The 22,327-nt window shown below is 33.8% G+C and overlaps 2 protein-coding genes across 2 annotated transcripts; both read left to right on the plus strand.

Moving 5' to 3' along the window:
- Positions 1-5,508: 5,508 nt before the first annotated feature.
- Positions 5,509-7,623, plus strand: LOC123553227 (complement C1q tumor necrosis factor-related protein 3-like). The gene is made up of 2 exons (XM_045342973.2): positions 5,509-5,683; positions 6,843-7,623. The coding sequence occupies exons 1-2, from the start codon at positions 5,602-5,604 to the stop codon at positions 7,313-7,315; spliced, it is 555 nt and encodes a 184-aa protein (XP_045198908.2). The 5' UTR covers positions 5,509-5,601; the 3' UTR covers positions 7,316-7,623.
- A 4,182-nt stretch (positions 7,624-11,805) lies between these two features.
- Positions 11,806-16,924, plus strand: LOC123551080 (complement C1q tumor necrosis factor-related protein 6-like). Its single transcript, XM_045339758.2, has 2 exons — positions 11,806-12,029; positions 14,777-16,924. Exons 1-2 carry the CDS (start codon positions 11,960-11,962, stop codon positions 15,247-15,249), a joined length of 543 nt encoding a protein of 180 aa, XP_045195693.1. The 5' UTR covers positions 11,806-11,959; the 3' UTR covers positions 15,250-16,924.
- The last annotated feature ends 5,403 nt before the right edge of the window (positions 16,925-22,327 follow it).

A 22,327-nucleotide genomic window follows, 5' to 3' on the forward strand; every position in this document is an offset into this window, starting at 1 on the left:
ATATACCACTCTAAACCCTTACCTCCAAAATGCACCTGTTGGCCTCTTTTGTCCATCACAATTACGATTGCTAAATACGCAACAATATTTAGCTAAGGCAAAAACCATCGTTTTAGTTCTGTATTTTATTTCGCAATACAATAGAAAGACGCTTTTATCTTTTCATACTTACTTTCTGCTCTAATTTTGATAGAAAACCATTACTTCTCAATGTTCATGCACTAACGATCGAAAAGGCAATCATATTTTCTTGGATTCCAATTCATGTTTTTTATGTAAACGAGTATGCTGGAAATCCATTTCATTCAAATAATCTTATTCGAAATTGCCATAAACTGGTGTTAAATCGAATGTTAATGCTTACATTTAACCTAATTGGAACACCAGCCAATTCAATAAACTTTTCGGTATGAAACCTACCAAGTGAGTCGCACCAAGGGAACAGACCAGCTTCCAGAAAAAAGTTGATCTTTAATGCTGTCGAGTAAATCATACTCGTCCGACATATCCGTCTCTCCTTTAAACAGATCAAACAGAATGTAAAGCATGTCAAGCACCACTTACTATTAAGCATACTTTAATCGATTGCATATACTTAGCGAAGGAATTGTTTGACAGTTTCTCTTGACAATATTTAATATATGCTCTGATCATGAAATACTTTTATTAACGCTTATTTTGAATATCTTTGTGTATAAATTATATTTTAGTGATGCTTTTTAGGTTAATTTACAAAATCCAGCTGGATGGCTTCCTCTTATAAAGAATTCTACAATTCCCCAAGCCCAAGCGAGGTATTGAAATTACTAAAGATACATATAGAGCTACGTATAATTATGTGATCGTAGAAATATAAAATTATATTTCTCCAAAATTTCTCCCTCGAACATTTATTCCTAGAAGACACTCTCGAACATTTTCTGTGAGAATTATTAACAGAACTGTCATGATAAATTTTATTATCAGCTGAGAGATAAAAAGAAAATCTAAACAGTTACATCTACGATCATATTAATACAGGAAACTAATTACTAGTCCTTGATATGTTCTCCTCTTTCTTGTTTCATTTCATTTCGAATAAGAACTAATACTATTTATACATGTATTACACGGCTTTAACTTTTTTGTTCATCACGACTTGCAGTTTACAAGGAGACACGACATGACCTCAAAATCAGTACTGACCAATGTGAAAATCCAATTCGACTTAACTACTTTCAGTAATATTCATGACTCAGCAAACTGCCAATTGGTCTATTTCACGAGATTATAGTCATTGTTGGCTGTAATCATAGAAGCTTGATCTAGGGTGTATTTGGCCCTTGTGGTTTGTCAGGTTTTGATCACATTCGGTGTTTGCTAGTTCATGTGTCCAGGTTCGAGCCGAAATCGTCATCCAACAGTGACATATTTCTGAAAATCAACTAGATTTTTATTCTTCATTTACAAAGTGCACAAAATTGACAGAAAAGCTAAATATTTCCACACGTGTAATGATTCAAAGTTTTGTTGCCAGCAGTTCATTATTTCCTTATTGAAGTATATCTTAACAGCATGTATTCCTATGAAAAATGCTGATTATTGAACCACTATGAGATAAAACAATAGTTATATAAATACGACAGTGCGATTTTCCTCCAGCCGCATTAGTTCAAAGGAAATTGTGCAAATAGATGTTCATTTTTTCACATATATCAAAACGTAATAAAAACGATTTTTGATTCGTAAGCTGAGGTTAATTCTAATTACGACTGCATTTGACTGGCTGCTAGTCTGAATAAGACAGATTGCTGCTTTCTATCGAGTGTATCGCCGGTAATCACATAAGATAAATCTTGCTTACAGTACGAATAATGCATCAGTTTATATTCAAATCATAACTCATCTCGGCTAAAACAAAACCGAGAGTTCGCTCCCAACGACTTCCGCGTGCTTTGAATAGAAAAGATGGAAAGCTAGTAAGGGAAATAACTACCACAGGCCTAAATATGATCCAATCACAATTGCCACCATATTCAATAATTGTGAACTAAAAATTAAATATTCATTATATTATTATTACACCATATCAATACAGTACGCCTTTCTTGTATAAATACGTTCAAATGTACTTTAAGTTGACATGAACAGATTCCATCTGTTTTATCTACATTAAAATTCAGCATGTTGTATTTCGTCCACGAGACGATATCGGCAAGGCAACTATCTATACGGTGCGGCGACTCACCCTCAGATACAACTTCCGTTCGCTGGAAGGGCACAGCAGTCCGTGACGTCTGCATATTTAGAGTACATTATGTAGTTGTACACTTTACTTTGTTAGCAAATGTTTCGACTATTCACCATCAACACACAATATTTCGTAGCGGTCGCTAAGATAAGACGACTATCATGAATGTGCCTTTTCAGTTACAACTTATTGGTGCTCAAACAGTAAATGTTTGATGGTCAATGGTGACATGTCATGTAGCATGGGAACTGTATTTCATCACTTTTGGTTTAGAGATTGAAGGATGTCATTCATTTTTGAAATTCAATCAGAGCCGACCCGGTTGAACGAAACTTACTGTATGCAGACTGCTGAATTTGAACAAGTGTTGGTTTATTCCGGATGTCATACTAGACAGGCATCACATACATGTACATTGTCTACAACGAACCTTTGGAATGAACTGTAAGTTCCTTATGAGGATTTGATTCTTAGCCAGATTTTCAAATATGAGAACTGATGCGAGCGTTCTTATTTCTCTTAACTCCTTTGGTCCATACCCTGTATCCCTGGATGTACTTATAATGTTTCTGTTATAACAGCTTACAATTGTTCACCTAGATACTTACCCAAGTAACAAGTACAAATATGCAATAGGTAAAGCCACGTTCAAAGAAAATCCATACAGGTATCAAGGTCATAGGACTTGGAGGTTTTACTATGATAAATGAGAAATAGGTAAGACCATGTTCCTAGAAAAGCCAGGCGGGAATCGGATCAAGTTATATATATAATATTTAACAGGATTTGCTTGGAGATTTAGTATGACCCCTGTTTTGGTTGCGGGTTTACCCCGCTTCCACAGTTACAAGTGTATTTCTGACAATCATATAGCATCTTTACTTGATTCCTAATCACATCCAAAGATTGTTCATATGCTATACAAAATAGTCCCATTTATGAACAATGCGGATGAATTATCAATGATTCAACCTGTATCCATTCACACTGACTATTTAGATTATACAAGATCTATCAATGATAAGGTATTCCAGCCCATAGTTACACCACTGATTTCCAGCTGGCAATTTAGATAAGTTCATATAAGGTCAGGCAGAGTTCATCTTAGATATGAGGCATATTTGTATCTGTTTGTCTTACATGTATATTTATAGACTGGCATTTAAACAGAAAATAAATCTACCAAAACCCGCAACCACCAGACGTCTCAAGGCTTTATTATGTTTACTAAACATTTATTTGAATGCTGAATAATGTCTTCTGCTATTTCCTTCTATTATTATGAACCTTTCAAAATCTCTTCAAAAAATGAATGCAGCTTACATGGTACCATTTAGCAAATCATTCAATAACAGAAATACTTCGGAAAGGACCTTCAACAAAATCACACCGTAGTGGATGTCACTCGGTCAATTTTATTCATATTGCATGAACATAAAAAGTGTGATTTGTTAAATTGATATGCAGTTAATTAGTAAGAGATCCTATATTCTTTCCATTCCCCGTCGATGAACCTCGGTGGTGTCTAAATTGCGTCATTTTAAGCGTTAGATGAACCTCATGAAAACCAACAACGCTGCATGAAATGTTATTTAAAACTTTTTGATAGATTTTCATACTTCCAGAGCTTGACCATTTTAATACGTCGATGAGGTTTATATCTTTATTTATTTAATACGCTTATTTAAAACTTTTTGATAGATTTTCATACTTCCAGAGCTTGACCATTTTAATACTTCGATGAGGTTTATATCTTTATTGATTTAATACGCTTATTTAAAACTTTGTGATAGATTTTCATACTTTCAGAGCTTGACTATTTTAATACTTCGATGAGGTTTATTGATTAAATACGCAAATGAAATCTTATTCTTGGTGAGACTACTTCTTCGTAATTAAAATTGAAACTTGAAATGCTACTATATGAATGATTCTTAACATGTAGAAACAATATTATTGATACATTTTCAGACATGACATCATGAAATTGGCACCAATAACTAACCGCTGAAGAAAAAAAAAAGGTGTATTTGAAGAACACCTTTGTCTTTGGTGTTTTATTACAAACTTCTGCGATAAGGACAATTTAAAACGCTATTAAGAAACTTGATGCCCAGTTGTATCCATCCATGATATAATATGGTTAAAGAAAGAAGAGAAATCAAGTTTGCAACGCGTTTCGTGTTAAAATACTTCTTCAGGCAAACATACAATAATCCAGACATATAGCGTTTTGTCAGACTTTTAAAACATTGTGTTTTTATTGTTCGTAATAAAATTATATTTTTTAACAAATTTAATTTTGCATTCAAGAGCTCTTTCTCGAGCCTGTTTGAAATATCAGTTTCATACCTTCGTAAGTAATATCTCAAGTCATTAGACAACTATATATGATTTCCTTTACTGTTATTAATAAATCGGAGAAATCCTTGTCTTATTTTACCTCTCGTACGATTCTAGCATTTTCATTGCATAAAATCTTGTCACATGATGCCCCCCCCCCCCCCCCGCCCCTCCACCCCCCCATTATTTTTGTTGAGGATCAATATATTTTCATGTCGATCTAGGCTATAAATAAGGAAACAATAAACAAAAGAATTATAATTTTTGTTGCGGAAATATGTGGAGTCAGTTTGATAAATATGGGGACTCGGCTAATGTCTCGCCCATGTCAGTATTATACTGACCCTCATATTTTCATGGAGGATCACTGACAAACACAGTAATAAATGAATTTGCCCTCCGTCCAACCAAAACAAATAAGTTTATATTCAAATCATGCTAATAAAACAATAAAGCAATGAACAGTAAAATATCGCAAAACAATGATAATTCAAAATTCCATGAACACCGGTTGCGTATTCACCGATCACATGTACATTCACTATTCTTTTTATCAAAAGCTTCCCGAATCAACTAAAACATTTACAGGGCACGAGCTGTGAATATTGTCTAACAAGTCATTTTTTGTTAATCCTCAAATAATTGATATAGTGCTCAAATGAATTTTCAAAACATTTCAATCTATGTCTCTGTTGTAATTACAATTGAGACGGCGTTAATACATTGTCAATAAATGATGCTCTTTCTACTTCTCAACAAACATCCGCTTACAAATTGCTTAAAACATAAATCCTAATTAACTTCCTAATAACAAGCTGTAGTGATGTTTATCTATACAAAATTCAATTTTCTTTGTTTAAAAGCGTAAATATTGTAGCAGTGGTAAATGCGAACCAAGTAACGATAAATACATACCGACACGTAGACACATACTCTGTGCATACACAGTGTATAAACTCACAGAATTAGAAGCAGCATAATATTACGTAAACAGTTTATATGCTCATGTAAATATATCATTTTACAAAATGTATAGAAGGACGTCGCTTTCAAACTATTTAAGAGATTATATGTCTGATACTGAAAGCGGGGAAATAACGTCTACAGATGGTATGTAATTTAATTTGTTCGCTGTAATAACATGTATTTGACTAGTGGGTTTATTTTCCGTAGATTATTTCAATTGCTTGGCGTCATTAATGTTTACTGTTATATAACAGGTACGGATAGTAAACATGGAAATTATTCATTCATTTTAGAGTTGATTTTCAGACGAATTATGATTTATTAGGTATACTGTTGTATTTGTTCTGTAAATATTTTGCTATATATGCGTTTGAAAACAATTACAATTCTTCAAAAGGGTAGCATCAAGCTAAGCATTCCATACAAAACCATAACGAAGCTTAAAGTTAATTTTATGTGTTAAGAGAATGTATTCAATTGCGGATGTACGTTATATATGTGTTATATAATAGTATCACGGCATCTGCTGCAAAATTAATATTTCCATGTTCTCATATTAACAAGCAGCTGATTCTGAACATTAATTTGAAATGGCGTTATTTGATGTAGTTTCTCTTTTAATCGATGAACCTGTTGTTGCTGAATTATAAACAATATTATTATCAACCTTTCTGTTTTTCGATGCTTGTTTCATCGGTTAGAAAAAATCTGAATGATAACGATAGTCGTTCCGACTAGTTTAAGGTCAGTCACGAAAATTTACGCACTGTTAAATAATGTGGAATGGGGCATTTATTTGTATACAGCATTTTATCTCCATCAGTTTTGTTTTTTAAGCATCAGTTATTTCAACAGTATAATAATCAATATAATAAAAATGCCATTCTTGATTTGTTAAGAGTACTAGTTTTAAAAGGTTTTCAACAAATGTGTCTTATTTTCCCAACATGCACTGAGTTATTATTTTAATTAATGACAACTCATTTCGCAAACGTCATTGGAATACGTTTTAATGAATGCCTGTAATGAGGTCGAGTTATTTATTTGAAGCAGTTATATCCATCAGCTATAAAGGATTTATTTCCTCTGCAATCGACTTTTGTCCCATATAATTTGCCTTTGTCCCATATACTTAGTTTGTAAGATAGGACGTGGTATTTGAAGTGTAGTTAACGATAAAAACCAAGTTTGATATATAATTTGATATTTTCTGACTGGTTTGCAATCAGCCGTCATATATTATGCATTTATGCAGTATTCCATAAATTCCATAATGAGTTCACTATTGACAATTTATTTTCAGAGGAGGAAGACATTATTCAGAAACCTGCAATTCAGGCAAAGTCTACGATTTTTACATTAGATTTCTCGGCTCACTTGTCAACTCCTTTATCTAATGTGATGTCATATCGTGCCATTATTTTTGACATTGTGGATGCGAATAATGGCAATTCTTACAATGAGATGACAGGACGATTTACATCACCGTTTAAAGGAATATATGTCTTTTTTATTACAATTACCAGCACCGAAAAACTGAAAGCGTCGCTTTGTTTTATGCACAGGTTTAAACCAGTTTTTCAATCAAAAGTAAAAGAAATTGAGCATTCAGTTGAAGGCTATAACACAAGGACTGTGGCTGTTGTACTCAATCTTGATAAAGGAGATAAGGTTTGGGTATTGAACTGTACTAAGGTGTCAGAAGTTAGTCAAATGTTCGAGCCCTATTATACATCATTTTCAGGAGGATTAATTGAAAAACAGAGCACTTTGTGAGTTTATTTTAACAATATGTACAATAGTGCACTTGTTACTATTTTATTAACACTTAGCCATTAATCATGCATTGATTTGGCAAAATCACTTTTCAGTAATAACTGTCATACATAAACGGTTTATAATCTACATAACTGAAGTTGAACTATAATCCTCCTTACCATATACATTATCTTACTAATGGTTGATAAACTACAATGGTATAATAACGTTACTGGAATTATCTCTTGTGATTTAGAATAAACCTTGTTTACACTAATGAAATATGTAATGTATATTTTTCTCAAGAACACATTTTGTAAATTTCACGCTTTTTAGTCTTATTCCTTTTTATAGTAATCAAATCTAAGCGTTTATCACATGACCCATATTGGTTAAGAAAAGGTTTCTTGTCTCGCTATTGTTATGTTTCTGTAATCAACCTATCGTCGTTCCGTCATGAAAGAGCATTGTATCCAAGCTACTATACTACTGTACTATATTCAGAGTATCTGACAGTGTCATCCCACTTTAAAGTGATATATTAGGATACATTTTTACAAAAAATGGTCATTCTTTACCTCGGTTAAAGGTTAGGTTACAGTTATGTAAATTAAACGGATTGAATACATTACTAAAGTGTACATGTTACCTTTGTATAAAATACATTGACATCCCTAAAATTTTGCACGCAGCTCCAGATTGCAAAGTGGAAGTAGGTACAAACAAAAAAGTAACGAAAAGAGACTGTAGTGGAAGGATACAGAAAAAAAGAAATGACAAATTCTGAGTTGGGCTTGTTTCGCATATGGCCTCGGACATGATAAGTTATTCTCCTCTCCCTTAGAGATGTACATACGCTGTACTTTTATGTATAATAACGACCTAGTAAATATTCTATTGGTGTACTCAGACTCTAGAAGTTTGTCTGAGTTAGTCCCCGTCGTTACTATTATGCCAACTGCATATCGGTGTTTGGACATATTCTTCTTAAATCAATTAAAAAGTCCGTAAAACGTTGGTTCCAGTCTTGAGCTTAGTGTATAGAATATGAAATTATCTGAACACCATTTTTCACTAAATTAAATAAAACTAATTGGTTTTCTAAAACGTTGCTAGTCTACAAAGATTGATTAATATTTTCCATTAATTTTATAACCGTTTCTTGGGGTACAAATCATCATTATGCCACAGTTGAATATCTGATATTGGTCTGCTAAATAAGGTTTTCCAGATGGTTTCTGGTATCAAAGTTTGGGCCGACTTTGGTGTTTAAATAAAAAGCTACTTACGGAAAACTGTTTTCTCTAAATGGACAAGACACCACTAAGAAACAGTTTTTTGTTTCAAAAAATCATTGGCTAGAGGTCTTCTTCCCAGTTTGTTCGAGACAAAATGTGTGGGCTGTCACATGGATTAGATTAAGTTCTTATAAAGTGATTATGTAAAACTTTAAAGAATCACAAAACATAGATATATTTTATATGAAGCGGGGTGGGGGAAGGCGTATGGTTCGGGAGTGGGGGTGAGCACAGGATATAATTTGTTTAGACCATTTACACAAGGAATAAAGACACATTATGTTCCACAAAATTTATCTTCAAGCTCGTTTCCTTGGACTAAAATTAGGAATTTTGAAGGGATCAGTCTTTGTACGAAGACCTACATTTTTGGAATAATACGCAATCTTCCATTCCAAGCAAATGCTATTTTAAAGGCACAGATCAACTTTGGATCAACATCAAAAACTCATTTGTTTTTGAAAACATAAAGCAGTTGATATAAGAGATCGAATATAATAAACATGTATTATTTGAATAGATAGTTCAATGTGTATAATTCACAGTACAGCTAAATTCATTCTATTTTTCTGTTTAATTCCAATAGGGTAAAACGCTTAAAAATGCTTTGACAAAAATGGTATTGCAGATAACAAGTTCCTAAAACAGATAGAATCACTTTTAAATGTCTTTCTACTATAGTTGACATAAATCTGGTGGCATGCAGCTTTTGATAGATTCCTTTTAGTACTGTAACTTGTCACAGAAAGAGGCATATAAAAGGAAGAACCATAGACCACATGAACCGTCTTGAATAAACATCTTTCTACTTGTTTCGTTTGCCGTACCTTCTATCAACTGTAAAGTTCCATCTAGTGAAGTAAAATAAGGAAGCAAACTAGTATTGGCTATCGGCACGTTTTGGTTTAAGTATGCAATTCCGGCATTTCCTCTATGATATTAAATGGCGTTTACTCGTATGAATTATGTTAACAACCGCATCAACATGGCATACGATAATTCGCATTTAAACAGAATTCATATTAAATTTCGGTTTTCAATGTATTTATATATACTAGTATAACGATAAATTATTTTTGAAATGGAAACAATCTAGACACAGAGTTTACGTAATTTACTCGTAAACCTGGCCAAACAAATATCTTTATCAATACAAAAGATTTCTGACTTCATGATGTGAATAGAAATTAGATTAATTAAACACATGTGTGTATATTGAGAGTGCAGCCTTTTCAGACAAGCAATTTATTGGGGATATGAAACACCTTTATTAATAGATTTAGTTATTTTACAAGATCAAGTATTAAAACTGTAGCTAATCGTGCATCTTGTGTAAAGTGATCAAAGATCGTCGGATAATGTAACTCTATACTGTATTAAATATGTGTCAATCTTTCGAGATTCTTTTATCTTTATTCTGTTTCTGAAACCAATATATTCTATATCGTAGACACCTTATCAGCGTGAGATAATGCGGATAGAGCGGGAGTCTATGGGAAACTGTAGCGTTATCTGAACGAACGTTAAATGTGTTGTCTACAAATAAGAATCAGTTAACCCATCTGACGTAAAAATGTTTTTTGTTTGCCTAGGTGCCACCTTTGAAGATGTTTCGGTCTAAGCGTGAAACAAACAGTTGTTATACCGCCGTAATATAAGCAAAATTCTTAGTGATACAGCACAAATATATATTATTTATTATATTATATTTTCTTATATAATGTTTCAAAGTAAAAACCATTAAGGCCGACCATAATGTATGTTTTACGTGTAGAAATGTGATAAATTGTCAAAGTGTAAGCCATATGGTAAGCTGAGAGCTTTTTCATTTAGAAAAGAACTCACGTGATTTTACAACGTTTTTCACAAATATCGGTGTTTATATGTATGTACGGAGCAGTAACTGAACGCTTTAGTGAAGAATGTGTTCCGTCTGTATAGTTTTACATGAAACGTTGAGTTTTCCAAAGCCCACAGACAAATAATCCGCTAAGTTTTCGAGGACTTATCCACTGTGATCCTCTTTTCGTCTCTTATATGAAACATTTCCGAAGGAGTTTGTATAAAAGTTCAACGACAGTAGGTAACACCTAATCGTCGTAAGTGAAGCTTTCTTGCATGCCAGCCAGGATTGATTTTCTCGTGATTATACTGGCGCTTGAAAAAGTCGTCTTGCACTCTGGGTCGTAATTGGTGCTGTAATTTATGAAGGAATGTGCAAATATATAGCCAGCTATAACAAAGAAGTGCTTAAAAAAGAAAACCAGTCCTTTTTATTTAATTTATTCTATTCATTGAAGAATATAGTTTGCAAGAGAAAAAAACTATCACTAGTTGATTGCGGGGATGGAAATATCTTGCTCGACAGTACCTCGTAACGGCCTAAACAGTTACCTTCGAGCCAGATATTTCCATCCGCAACTTCAACGCTTGATCCAGATATTTTCATCCTCACCTTTAACAAGCGAAATTATAATTTATCTATCATAAATATGTAGTAACAGAAAATATATAGTCATGGGGCTCAGTTGCCGAGCGGTCAAGGTAGCTGCCTCGAATCACTTGTCCCTCACCTCTTTGATATTAGGTGTAGAATTCTTTCATAACCAAAAACCATCAAGGTCGGTGGTCCATTGCATGTGACTGCTCATGCCTGAAATAATGTCCAGATGGGTCACTTGAAGTCTTAACCCACGATTTAATGCTAGGAAATCGAATCGCAATTGTCCTGGCGTAACGTCAGTTCATACAAAACTAGATCTTATAATCGAAATCCATTGTATTATTGTTTATAGGATATTGGCATACACTTTTAGGTTGCTGTCCTAACTAAGGATTTAAACTTGAAATCCCGTTTGTAATCAAAGCCGGATGAAGGTTCAACTCAATATTCAGAATTGGTTGGTTTATTATATGTTTATAAAACACACCTTTGTATTCCTCCACAATTTTTGTAATTATTTCCGTAATATACACATACATGATACATTAATTGATAAAATGGATAAAATGCAGTCCTCGTTCAATACGTTTTTAATTTCCTGACATCAGAAATTAATTTTCACAAATTATTTTAACTGAATTATTAACACAGTCAATATGTGTGGAATACAAACCGTTTATATAGTACGAACTATAGACAGGTGATATAAATAGGGAGTTGATACTGAAGTTAAGATAACACTTACACAGACGAGTAATACATCAGTGTATACCCACTTGCTCTGAAGATAAAGCAACACACTAACGCATAAATTAGGTTACACAGATAAAGTGCTTGAAGATAAGAAAGTCCATGTTTGGCAGTGTTATACACCGATGTGCTCGCATGTATCAAATGTTAATTTAAAGATAATTTTCAAGGATGTCGCTTTCGAAATATTTAACAGAGTATTTATCCGATAGTGAAAGCGGGGAACTAACGTCTGCAGATGGTATGTAATATAGTAATTGTTAACTAGTTTTGTATAATGTATGTATTGTTGGTAACTATATGTTTTTCTTTTACACTAATCGAACACAGTTAGCTTTCATACTGAAGTGCTTGTGTCTTGATGCTTTTTATCAATATAATCCTAATTTATATTTTGAATTATGTAGATTTTATCTTGACCTTTTCGATATGATTTCGTTTATCTACACAACGTAAGTTCTTCAAACATGCTGTACGCTGTAACAATAACCACTAGTCCTATTAGTGCACAAGTTTTTTAGCATGTGTTTTGAATCTCATTGGATACTGGTGAAAGTCTAGAACATAATTATATTTTAAATTTAACAGAGAGTCTGTGCTACATAGATTGTGCAATTAAACTGCAACGCGGCTTAATATAATAACCAATTGAGCGCCATTGAAACAAGACTGTCTATGTTAAAATAAATCAAAGCAGTTTGTTGAAAATATTAACACTGTGGTTTTGCATAGTGTATTAGTGTGATAAATACTCGTAAATTTTCTTAAAAGTCAGAGGGCAATATTTATGTAGTCTGGTAAATCCTGATAAATGAACAGTTAGATCCGCAGTGCGATAGGTAGCGTATCTGCTTTGTGATAATAAAGGGTAGATATCAAATCACATAAATATATCGTTCTGATTTATTTACAATGTTAAACTATTCTTCATATAAATAGATCTTTATATTGACGTATTGAAATCACTATATAGTTTAAATAAGAAAATATTTTTTTTTTATTTTAATCTGTTTTTGTTTTGTCAGTGAGTTTATAAAACTTAACAAAGCTGTATGTAAGCCGCGCCATACTAAGTATTGTTGCTATTGCTGGTTCTGTCGGATCATGGAGTTCATCTGTTGTGTAGTATAATAGCATAGCAATGGTATGGGGTATGAGGCGTGTTGCACTTAAATACTTACATATCCCACACATACGTTTTCCTGTTTGGTATTGTTTAAATATATATCAAGAGGGCCAAAGTGGAGATACATCGCTCAACAGGAGCTGACGATTCGACTTCGAATATATGTATGACATGCTAAATGCATAAATAAATCAATTGTGTTTTTAAAATATTTACAGCTCTTGCAGACCCTAAAATTAGTGCAGCGGAATTATTTGAATACATTTGAGAGTGGAACTTGAAAATATGCTACAGACCTATTTAGGTGGTTATCCATCAAGCAGTTCAAGGGGAGGTTTTGTAAAGGGTTGTTTTTATTTTTACTTATGGTGGTCACTAAATCCAGTCAAGCAGAACCATTTAAATCAAACTGAGGACCTTACAAGCATGCTACAAACTAAGTTCATGTGAAGAAGTTGTTTGATTTTATTTATTTGTATCAACTTGTGTTTAGCTTGTGTTTATGTCTAGCTCTTGTGGTCCATCATTTTATGACGAACTATTTAAAAAATGAGAGAGAGAGAGAGAGAGAGAGAGAGAGAGAGAGAAAGAGAGAGAGAGAGAGAGACAGACGTACATAGATGCTACTTTTTAAGACTGGTGACTATCTATCAAGTGGCTCATGAGAAGAGGTTGCTAAAAAGATTTTATTGTTAGCCCTGACAGCTCCTTAATGCAGTCATTGACAAGCGAAGTCATCTGAACAAATTTGAGAGACTACCTTAGAAGGTTACTATAGACCAAGTTTGGTTACGTTCCATAACGTGGTTCATAACTGAAATACATTTTGAGATTGTTTTCTGCTGTTAACTCCGCCGGCCTATTAAAATCATTTAAGTGCAAAAATTAGCTTAGTGACATTCCACCAGGCGGTTCACGAAAAGAAGTCGTTTAAAATTGTTTTTTTCCCTCTAATTTTAGCTCTGGTGGACCCTAATATAAATCAAACGGAAACATTTGCAATGGAAAGAAAATGTTACAATGATGTTACAGACAAAGTTTGGTGATGATGAGGTTGTTATTTATACTTTTAATTCTGGGGACTTTATAAAATCAGTCAAGCGCAAACATTTGAACAAATGCAGCAAAGAATTGTACAAGGATGTGACAGACCAAAATTGGTGATAAACCATCCAGCAGTTCATGAAAAAGTCAATTAAAGGTTTTTCTTTTCTTAGCTCTGGTGCTCCCGTAAATCAGCAGTCAAGCGTACCCATTTAAACAAATCTGAGAATAGACCTTACAAGGTTACAACAGACCAAGTTTGGTGATGATCTATCAAGCTGTTCTTTAGAAGGAGTCGTTTAAAAGTAGTTCTGTTTTAAGCTATTGTGGCATCTAAAATCATCAAGCAAAACCATTTGAGAGACGACCTTGCAAGAATGCAACAGACCAACTTTGGTGATGATCTATTTAGCAGTTCATTAGAAGGAATTAAAGGTTTTTCTTTCTATTTTGAGCACTGGCGACCCCTAAAAGCAGTCAAGCGGAACTATTTGAACAAATATAGAAGAGGATTTTTTACGGATACTACATACCAAGATTGGTGATAATCCATCAAGTGGTTATTGAGGACTTGTCTACAGTTAAAGTTGCAGTGAAACACTCTATTGATAAATGACACACTACGCTGATAAGCGACAAACCCCACTAATTATAAGCATTTGTGACCTTTTAAAATATCTACAGATTTATATTTATGTATGATTTTGACATTGTGTTTCTATTAAAATGCCGGTATATACCAACAGAACTAAAATATACAGTGCCAATATATATTTTTAATGCCACGAAGACATTTACGTTTTATTTATTTTTTACAGATGAAGTAGACATCATTCGAAAGCCTTCAAGTCTGCGCCCGTCAACCATTTTAACATTAACGTTTTCCACTCACCTGTCTATTTCCTTATCAAAAGTGACGTCATATTATCCCATTATATTTGACACGGTGGTTACAAATCATGATAATACTTACAACGTAACAACGGGGCGATTTACTGCGCCCTTTAAAGGAGTATATGTCTTTTTTGTTACAATAACAAGCACCGAAAGACTTAAGGCTACGTTAAAGTTTAAACACAAGTTTCATTCAGTTGACAAGGCAAAAGTGAAGAGTAGGGAACAATGTATCGAAGGATTTAACACAAGAACAATGGCAGTTATGCTTCACCTTGATAAAGAAGATGAGGTATGGGTAATTAATGACACCAAGGTGTCAGAAGTAACCAAAATGCACGAACCATACTATGCAACATTTTCTGGAGGATTAGTTGAAAGACAGAACAATATTTAACAGCAATAACGTGAAAATGAAATTGATCTGACACAAAGTACTAGATTCTAGAAGTCACACAGTTATATTCCCATCATATTTTGCGTAAAAAGTCGATAATTTGTCGTTATTATATATTCAATGAATAAGTGAAATCTGACTGTGAAGAATCACCTGTGGAGAGTACCATACAATAGCCAGGCAAACTGGACAATAGAAACCCATATTATGATACTGAACTGTTCTGACTCTGTCACTGGTGAAATATCCACGAGTAACGATTTGTACTGTTACTAAGAATAACCGAATAAACATGTCAATTTAAATTGATATATTTACACATTTTTGTATCAACCAGTGTTGCATGCATTTCCACTACCGTCCATGAACAGGCTCAGTCAAACCGAGCCTGCAACATTTTCGTTTTTGTCGTGTCGAGCGACCTGTGAAGTTTCCACTTTTTCTATTTTAGACTCTAGCAGCTTGTACAATGTCATGAAACAGCCACCAAAACAATTACATATTGACCTCGGCCATCGGTCATGTGTTTTAGTTATGCTTGGGTTTATGTCACACCAACATACTATATATAGCAGGTTTGCAGCTAAATGTAGAAGCAATATCCAGGTACTCTCGGGACAGGTGCACAAAGGGATAAAACCAACGACTTTCAAATATCAAAATGTACATTAGCTTTCTTTCATTATATAAGTGTATACATCGTGTGTAGGAATTTGAACTTTCAAATTCAAAAGTAGGTGCCTGAACAAGTAACAGTGTGGTTTTAAATGATAAAGCCTTGAAGAAGGTAAAACCTTTAAATAGAACCAGCACTCTTTTTCTATGAAATGCGATTCTACAACATAACAAAAATATACCCAACTTAACGTTTGATATTATACATGTATCTCCAACTGCAAGTAAAGTACTTAAAACTGTATGAATTCAAATACTTTTTGCAAAATGATTTGCCAGTGACACCTTTGTCTATACAAATTTAAAATAGAATAGAAATATTGGAAACTACACAGATCGCCCAAAGGACAAAAATAAAAATGTTGCAGCCTCGGTTTGACTGAGCTTGTTCATGGGAGGTAGTACCTACCGTCCATGTCATCTAGCCCTGGGTCATACACTAATGACTTATACCTTATCTGACATCCATCTTAAATTGCCGGTGTCGCAGTACCATTTTTAAAGTCGAGTTATGATTTATACCATATCAGTTATTACATTCGTCTTAAAACATACCTTTTGACAGAATTATGACACAGTTGTGTAACTATGACAATAAAATTAACATGGCTTGGCTAACTGATTTGCATAAGCCATGTCCAAAGTAAAATTCATTAACTTAAAGAAGGATGCGGAAACCTGTCCTATATCTACAGACGTTGCATGTAAAAGAAAATATATTTATTATGATGGCCACAGTCATATACACGACCTTACATGGTATGAATAGGAAGCAAGCTGAAAGACTCCAGATACTGCCTTTTTACGGCCAGTCAAAAGGATTTCTATATAGGTAAATTGTGTTAAAACGTAAATTGAGTTTGATGATCTCAAACACGTGCCGATGAATAAACATGAATCATCTGCATATCGGGTTATGTTTCTCAGCGAAAAGCATATAAATGTGTAGTTTCATTAACTTGCATCTTGAATGATTAAAAGAAAAGCAGACAGTAGAAAAATCAAGGTTATTCCTTTTAAGGTAGCAGACCGTAATGATACTCGGCGTATCGTCGCCTGATTCTTATAGTGCTCTATCTCCATTTTTTGAAAAAATGAGATTTTTACATCATTTTGTTTGTCTCGCCGAGCTCTATCGTTCTGGAGCAAGAAAACGTATCATTTGACGTCATAGAGAAAGATCCTGCGTAATACTTTGCTCCATGTCCTCTGTTTGAATGTAACAGTAACGATTAAAGTACTCTATCTCCAGGACTTAAAGCACTGTAATGTTTAAAATTATTCTGACCAATCATACACATAAACTAACATCATGTGATCATCATTAGACTTTGTAAAGGAGTGCTCTATCTCCATTTAACTTAATCCAGAATTGCTCTAACTCCATTTTAACCAATAGAATGCACAGTTACACGCATGTGATCACAACAAAATATGGCGGATAGGCATAGTTGTAGCATGTTTGAAATATACTTAGAATGCCTTTCTACACGACATGCATAGGCGAGATTGCTTATACAGGTTATTTTATCATTTTATTACGTATACAAACACATAGCATTGTCAATTAAGCTATAGGCAAGGAAATACATGCAAGATTTGCAACAGACCTGTATTGATGTGTATTTCGGATAGAAACTATTTTCGTCATTCTGAAGCTGTATTCTAAGAAATACCACTGAATATAACAACGGTATTTGCAAACATGTTTCCGAGAAGCAAATTTGTGATAGTAAGTTATTGTCTATTAAAAGCAGTAGAAATAAAACCAAAAACAGAACATATTTTACTTTACAAAGTTACAGTAAGGCGCCAACTAATTTTCTTGTTGATCACTTTTTTTAGCTATGCAAATTTTGCTGAATGCAGCATTCGTTAGACTACAAGAACTGGCAGTACAATATCCCTACTTCCAGACGCAAAAATTCTATCGTTAAACTTGCAACCCTTGACAACAGAGAAAATTGAAAATTAAATACTTAAAAACAAGGACAAATATCAAACAAGGAATGCAATGCTGAAATTCAACTCACTAAATGAAAGTACGTACATGAAGAAACTGTGAGGAATATAAAAAACGATTGTGTTTGTGAGAGAGAATAGATATATATGTTTCTTAGAATTTTAAGTAGTCAATACTTATTAAAAATAGTTGGTGTGAATCAAAATCAATGCCACAAAACTATTAAAGTATCACATGATGTAACTGTACCAAATATGAAACATGTGTGCTGTGACTGCAAATGTTTAGTTCCAAAATAAATGCTATGAATTCTTGTTATGATACTCAGTATTAAGTTGAAATGTATGCCACCAGATTTGAGAACGACATGCAGGAAAAATGGAATATATACAATAAGATTAGTATGAAAGGTATGACCGGGACATATTATTTGCGATGTAATATCTTTGAGCCTTAATTTAATTGTCAGAATTAAGAGGCCTAAATCATCTAAAGTTATTTCTTTTTCAACTCATGTGGCCCCTAAAAGGACCAAAGTATCCCTATTTGAATAGATTTGATATAAGACATAACATGGTAAAAGACCTTATAATGATGCTCTGGACAAGGTTTTATGACGACCCATTCAGGAGTTAGAGAGGAATTTAGTAAAAGGTATCTCTATTTTGCAACTCTAGCAGCCCCTAAAAGAGGCCACACTAATTGAATAAATTAGTTAAAAATGGAGGAGGCAATATAATGATGTTATGGACCGAGAATGATGACAGTCAATTGAGTGGTTCATCAGAAGTAGTCATTAAAGGTTTTTTTGATTTTAGCCCTAGAATGAACAAACAGTCTCCGTTTGAATAAAATTGAGAGAGAGCCCTCTAATGATGCCACCGGCCATCTCTGATGAAGATCCGTCCAGCGATTCATGACCAGAAAGTATTTCTATTTGTAGCTCTAGTTGCCTCTAAGAGGGTCAAAGTGCCCTTAATCAAACAAATTTGAGAAAGGACCTTATACTGGTCTCTAGACCAGTGAATATCCATCAAATGGTTCATGAGTAGTCGTTTAAAGGTATTTCTATTTTGAACTCTAACAGCCCCTGAAAGGGACCAAGTGCCCCTGACAACAATTTTGGTGAAGATTCTTATAATGATGCCACAAATCAAGTTTGAAGAAGATCCATTGAGTGGTTCATGAGATAAAAATCATTGAAGGGAATTTCTAATTATAGCTCTGGTAAACCCTCAGAGGGGCCAATCGTCCCCATCTGAACCAGTTTGGGAGAGGATGTTATAATGATGCTACAGACTATGTTAGATAAAGATCCATCAAGCGGTTCATGAGAAGTTCCTTAAATGTTTTTCCTATATATTTTTTTTGCTCTAGCTGGCAGTAGCTGCCCTTAAAGGGGCCAATATAAACCATTTGATCAAACTTGATAGAGATCTATCCCATAATTCTACTGACCAAGTTTTGGTATAAATGTAACCAGTAGTTTCAGAGGAGAAAAAATTTAAGTACAATGTTGACGCAGGAAGACGGACGATGGACGCCGTACAATCCACCTATACTAATAGCTAAAAAGAGACATGAATATAACATTGATTGTGTTGTGTAAAAGAGAACTGGTATGACCGACAAGTACAGTTACATGCAAAAATTAAACATAATATAAAAACTGTCGTTTTGTGTACAGTTATTACTGAGAATATTTAGTTGCAGAGACGATGCCATTAGGTATTGTTATAATACTTAGTATTATGTCAAACTTAATGCCAACTGATAACAAAACACAGAAAATCTTACTCAGCGTAATGAAAAGCTAGTTGTATTTGGCAAATAGAATAGTTACGACTAAAAAATATTTTAGATCTTTGTTCGTTGCTGACAATAATTATTGTGGTTACTGAGTAATTAAATTTCAAAATCTTTTTGTTGTTGTTTAACACAATACTACGATATGGTTTACGAATACCCATCTGCAAATAAGTAGGACCAATGTGCCTAGTTTAATAACCAATTTTGTCTATAGAGTAGCAGTTCAGTTAACCCTGAACAATACGGACAGCATGGTAAAACCATTGGCAAATCAGTCCAAATCTTCTAACTTTGAACACCTGCCCATCACCACTGTTTGAAACCTCGCTTTTTCATGTGAGGAAGCCATCCAGTTGACACGAAGAAAGTCATATACCCAGGTATCCGCGCATGCCAAAAATAATGCAACTAGAGTCCTCCTCCTCAAAGAAAATCTTGAAAGTTGCAATATGGCCTATGATATTGTGTCAGTTTGATGATACTAAAACCAAATCCAATCCTCCTTTAATTTCAAAATAAGTACAGTGACTGTCATTACTGCTCTCGCACTATTTTCAATATACAATTGTAATAAATATTATCTTGCTCTATGTCCAGTTTTGTAAATTCACAGTGCTCTATCTCCCGATAGAGCAATACACCTTTAACATTTTTTTCCATTTTTGTCAAATTTGCTCTATCTCCAAAGTGAAAAATGTATAAATGCAGAAAAGTAAAAACGAAATGTATTTAAAAGCATTTACAGTCCAACAGAACTAAGCGCAAGGAACAAGTAGATATATTTATCATCATTTTCGCCCAGAAATAAAGAAACTAGATGGGAGTTAAACTTTGGAAGCGATTTTCGCCACGTTTAAAAAATGGTAGATAGAGCATCGTTCCACTCACGCGACGGTATTCTTGATTCTTCTGACATAAGATTGCTGAACGCACAGATAACTTTCCGTAGACCGGAAATTGCAGAAAACGCATAAGGAGAGTTGTAATTTTCCAGTTCTGATTACTGGTCCACTACGAATAAAAAATACAGTCGCCGTATGAGGCAGACGTGTTTTCTCTGCTCTTGAATCTTTCCATAATAACTCTGCTATTTGTGTGGAGATTGTTCTGAAATTGGATATAATAAATATGAATGTACTTTGTATCTGTCTAAGCTTCTATATTGCTGTAGCTTTAGTGATTGAGTGGCTTGCATCCAGTGAACTTTTTGAAAATTTTCTTCATAAATTTAGATTAGACACTACCTGTCGTTCACCTGTAAAGTATACCTACACTAGATGAAATTATTCGCATTTCGGAAATTTTGGCAGCAAACAGTCTGTACCCGCCCTCCCTCCGTTGATGTCTGTTGTGTTTGTATTTCATTTATAGCTTGCTTCTACGAAAAATGTTAGTATGAAAAACGTTTGTCTGGCATATTTTTTTATATTATAAAATAAATGTTGAAATTTTGTGCTTATCTTTACTATCTTACACAGGTTCTGTTTAGTTTTAAAACTATATAATGCGTATTTGTCTTTTCAAAGTAAATAACATCCGATTGCTACTTGTAAAGCTACAATTTTGGTTGTATCTGTTTGGTTTAACTTCTGGTGATGTCTTTTCAAATAAAATCTTAGACACCGAACATAATTAGAGATTTTATTCACAAGTATGTTTACGCAAAATCGAAATATTTATTTTAACAACATAATAATATTTACTATTAGTCTCGTTTCAGTTCAAATTTGCCCGGATGCTAAATCGCTTGGAACCATACGAAGACCATTATATCGATTATTGAAATATGAATTTACTTCGCGGACAATTGTACACTTATATGCTGCCAATTATATACCTTATTCCTACTTTTACTGTTTCTTTTTAAGAAATGAAATGATTTTTTTTCGGTGTTCATGCGAAATGAACGACAGAATAGGATCGGCAAATCCATAGATCGCGCTTTTCGCAGGAACACCGAAAAAAAAAAGTTTCATTTCTTATATTTACATTTTATTTCCTTTCCGTTTGTAAACAAAATAATATTATAAATTGCACATATTTTGAGGCATTTAACATTGAACTCAGCTTCCCGGTCATTCTGTTGACCAGACGGAACAACTGCGACGTTATCATTAAGCAGCGATGATGCAACTTTCGCGCCTTTCTTTTTGCTGTTCATACGAAATAAACGTCATAATTTTCAATGGAAAAGAATAGGGCGAATGTAAATATTTTGTTTTGTTGAAGGTAACTGAGATTAGAAAATAATTGATTTACTCACAGCTTAAGCGTGAGTAAAGATCAATTATTATATATTGGATCTACGGTATCGAACAGTAGGGGATTAGGAAATCTAGACCCTGCGGCACATAGAATTACAAACTTACATAATAGAGCCTAAAAAAAGAAAACGCACAGACGTCAACGCGGCGGTAAAAGTAAAGTAATTCCTAAACAAAATGAACTGAACTTTAAAAATTTGGTATACCCTAAAAATGCAATTAATACAAAAATGTAAGCGAATATGTATCCTGCATTAGTCTGAATTGTTGATGATTGTTTTGGCAAAAAACTCAGAGATGAGAGAATAGATTTCGCAGTCTTGACTGAAACTTGGTACTCGGACGAGTTACAACATCAGTTTGAAAC

The sequence above is a fragment of the Mercenaria mercenaria genome, chromosome 4 (genome assembly GCF_021730395.1).
Source record: "Mercenaria mercenaria strain notata chromosome 4, MADL_Memer_1, whole genome shotgun sequence".
Taxonomy (NCBI): domain Eukaryota; kingdom Metazoa; phylum Mollusca; class Bivalvia; order Venerida; family Veneridae; genus Mercenaria; species Mercenaria mercenaria.

What these genes read in the sequence shown, in the direction of transcription:
- LOC123551080 (XM_045339758.2), top strand. Translation starts at nt 11,960, where the DNA reads ATGTCGCTTTCGAAATATTTAACAGAGTATTTATCCGATAGTGAAAGC. An exon ending in GGAACTAACGTCTGCAGATG is followed by an intron (nt 12,030 to 14,776) that starts GTATGTAATATA and finishes TATTTTTTACAG; the next exon opens with ATGAAGTAGACATCATTCGA.
- LOC123553227 (XM_045342973.2), top strand. Translation starts at nt 5,602, where the DNA reads ATGTATAGAAGGACGTCGCTTTCAAACTATTTAAGAGATTATATGTCT. An exon ending in GGAAATAACGTCTACAGATG is followed by an intron (nt 5,684 to 6,842) that starts GTATGTAATTTA and finishes ATTTATTTTCAG; the next exon opens with AGGAGGAAGACATTATTCAG.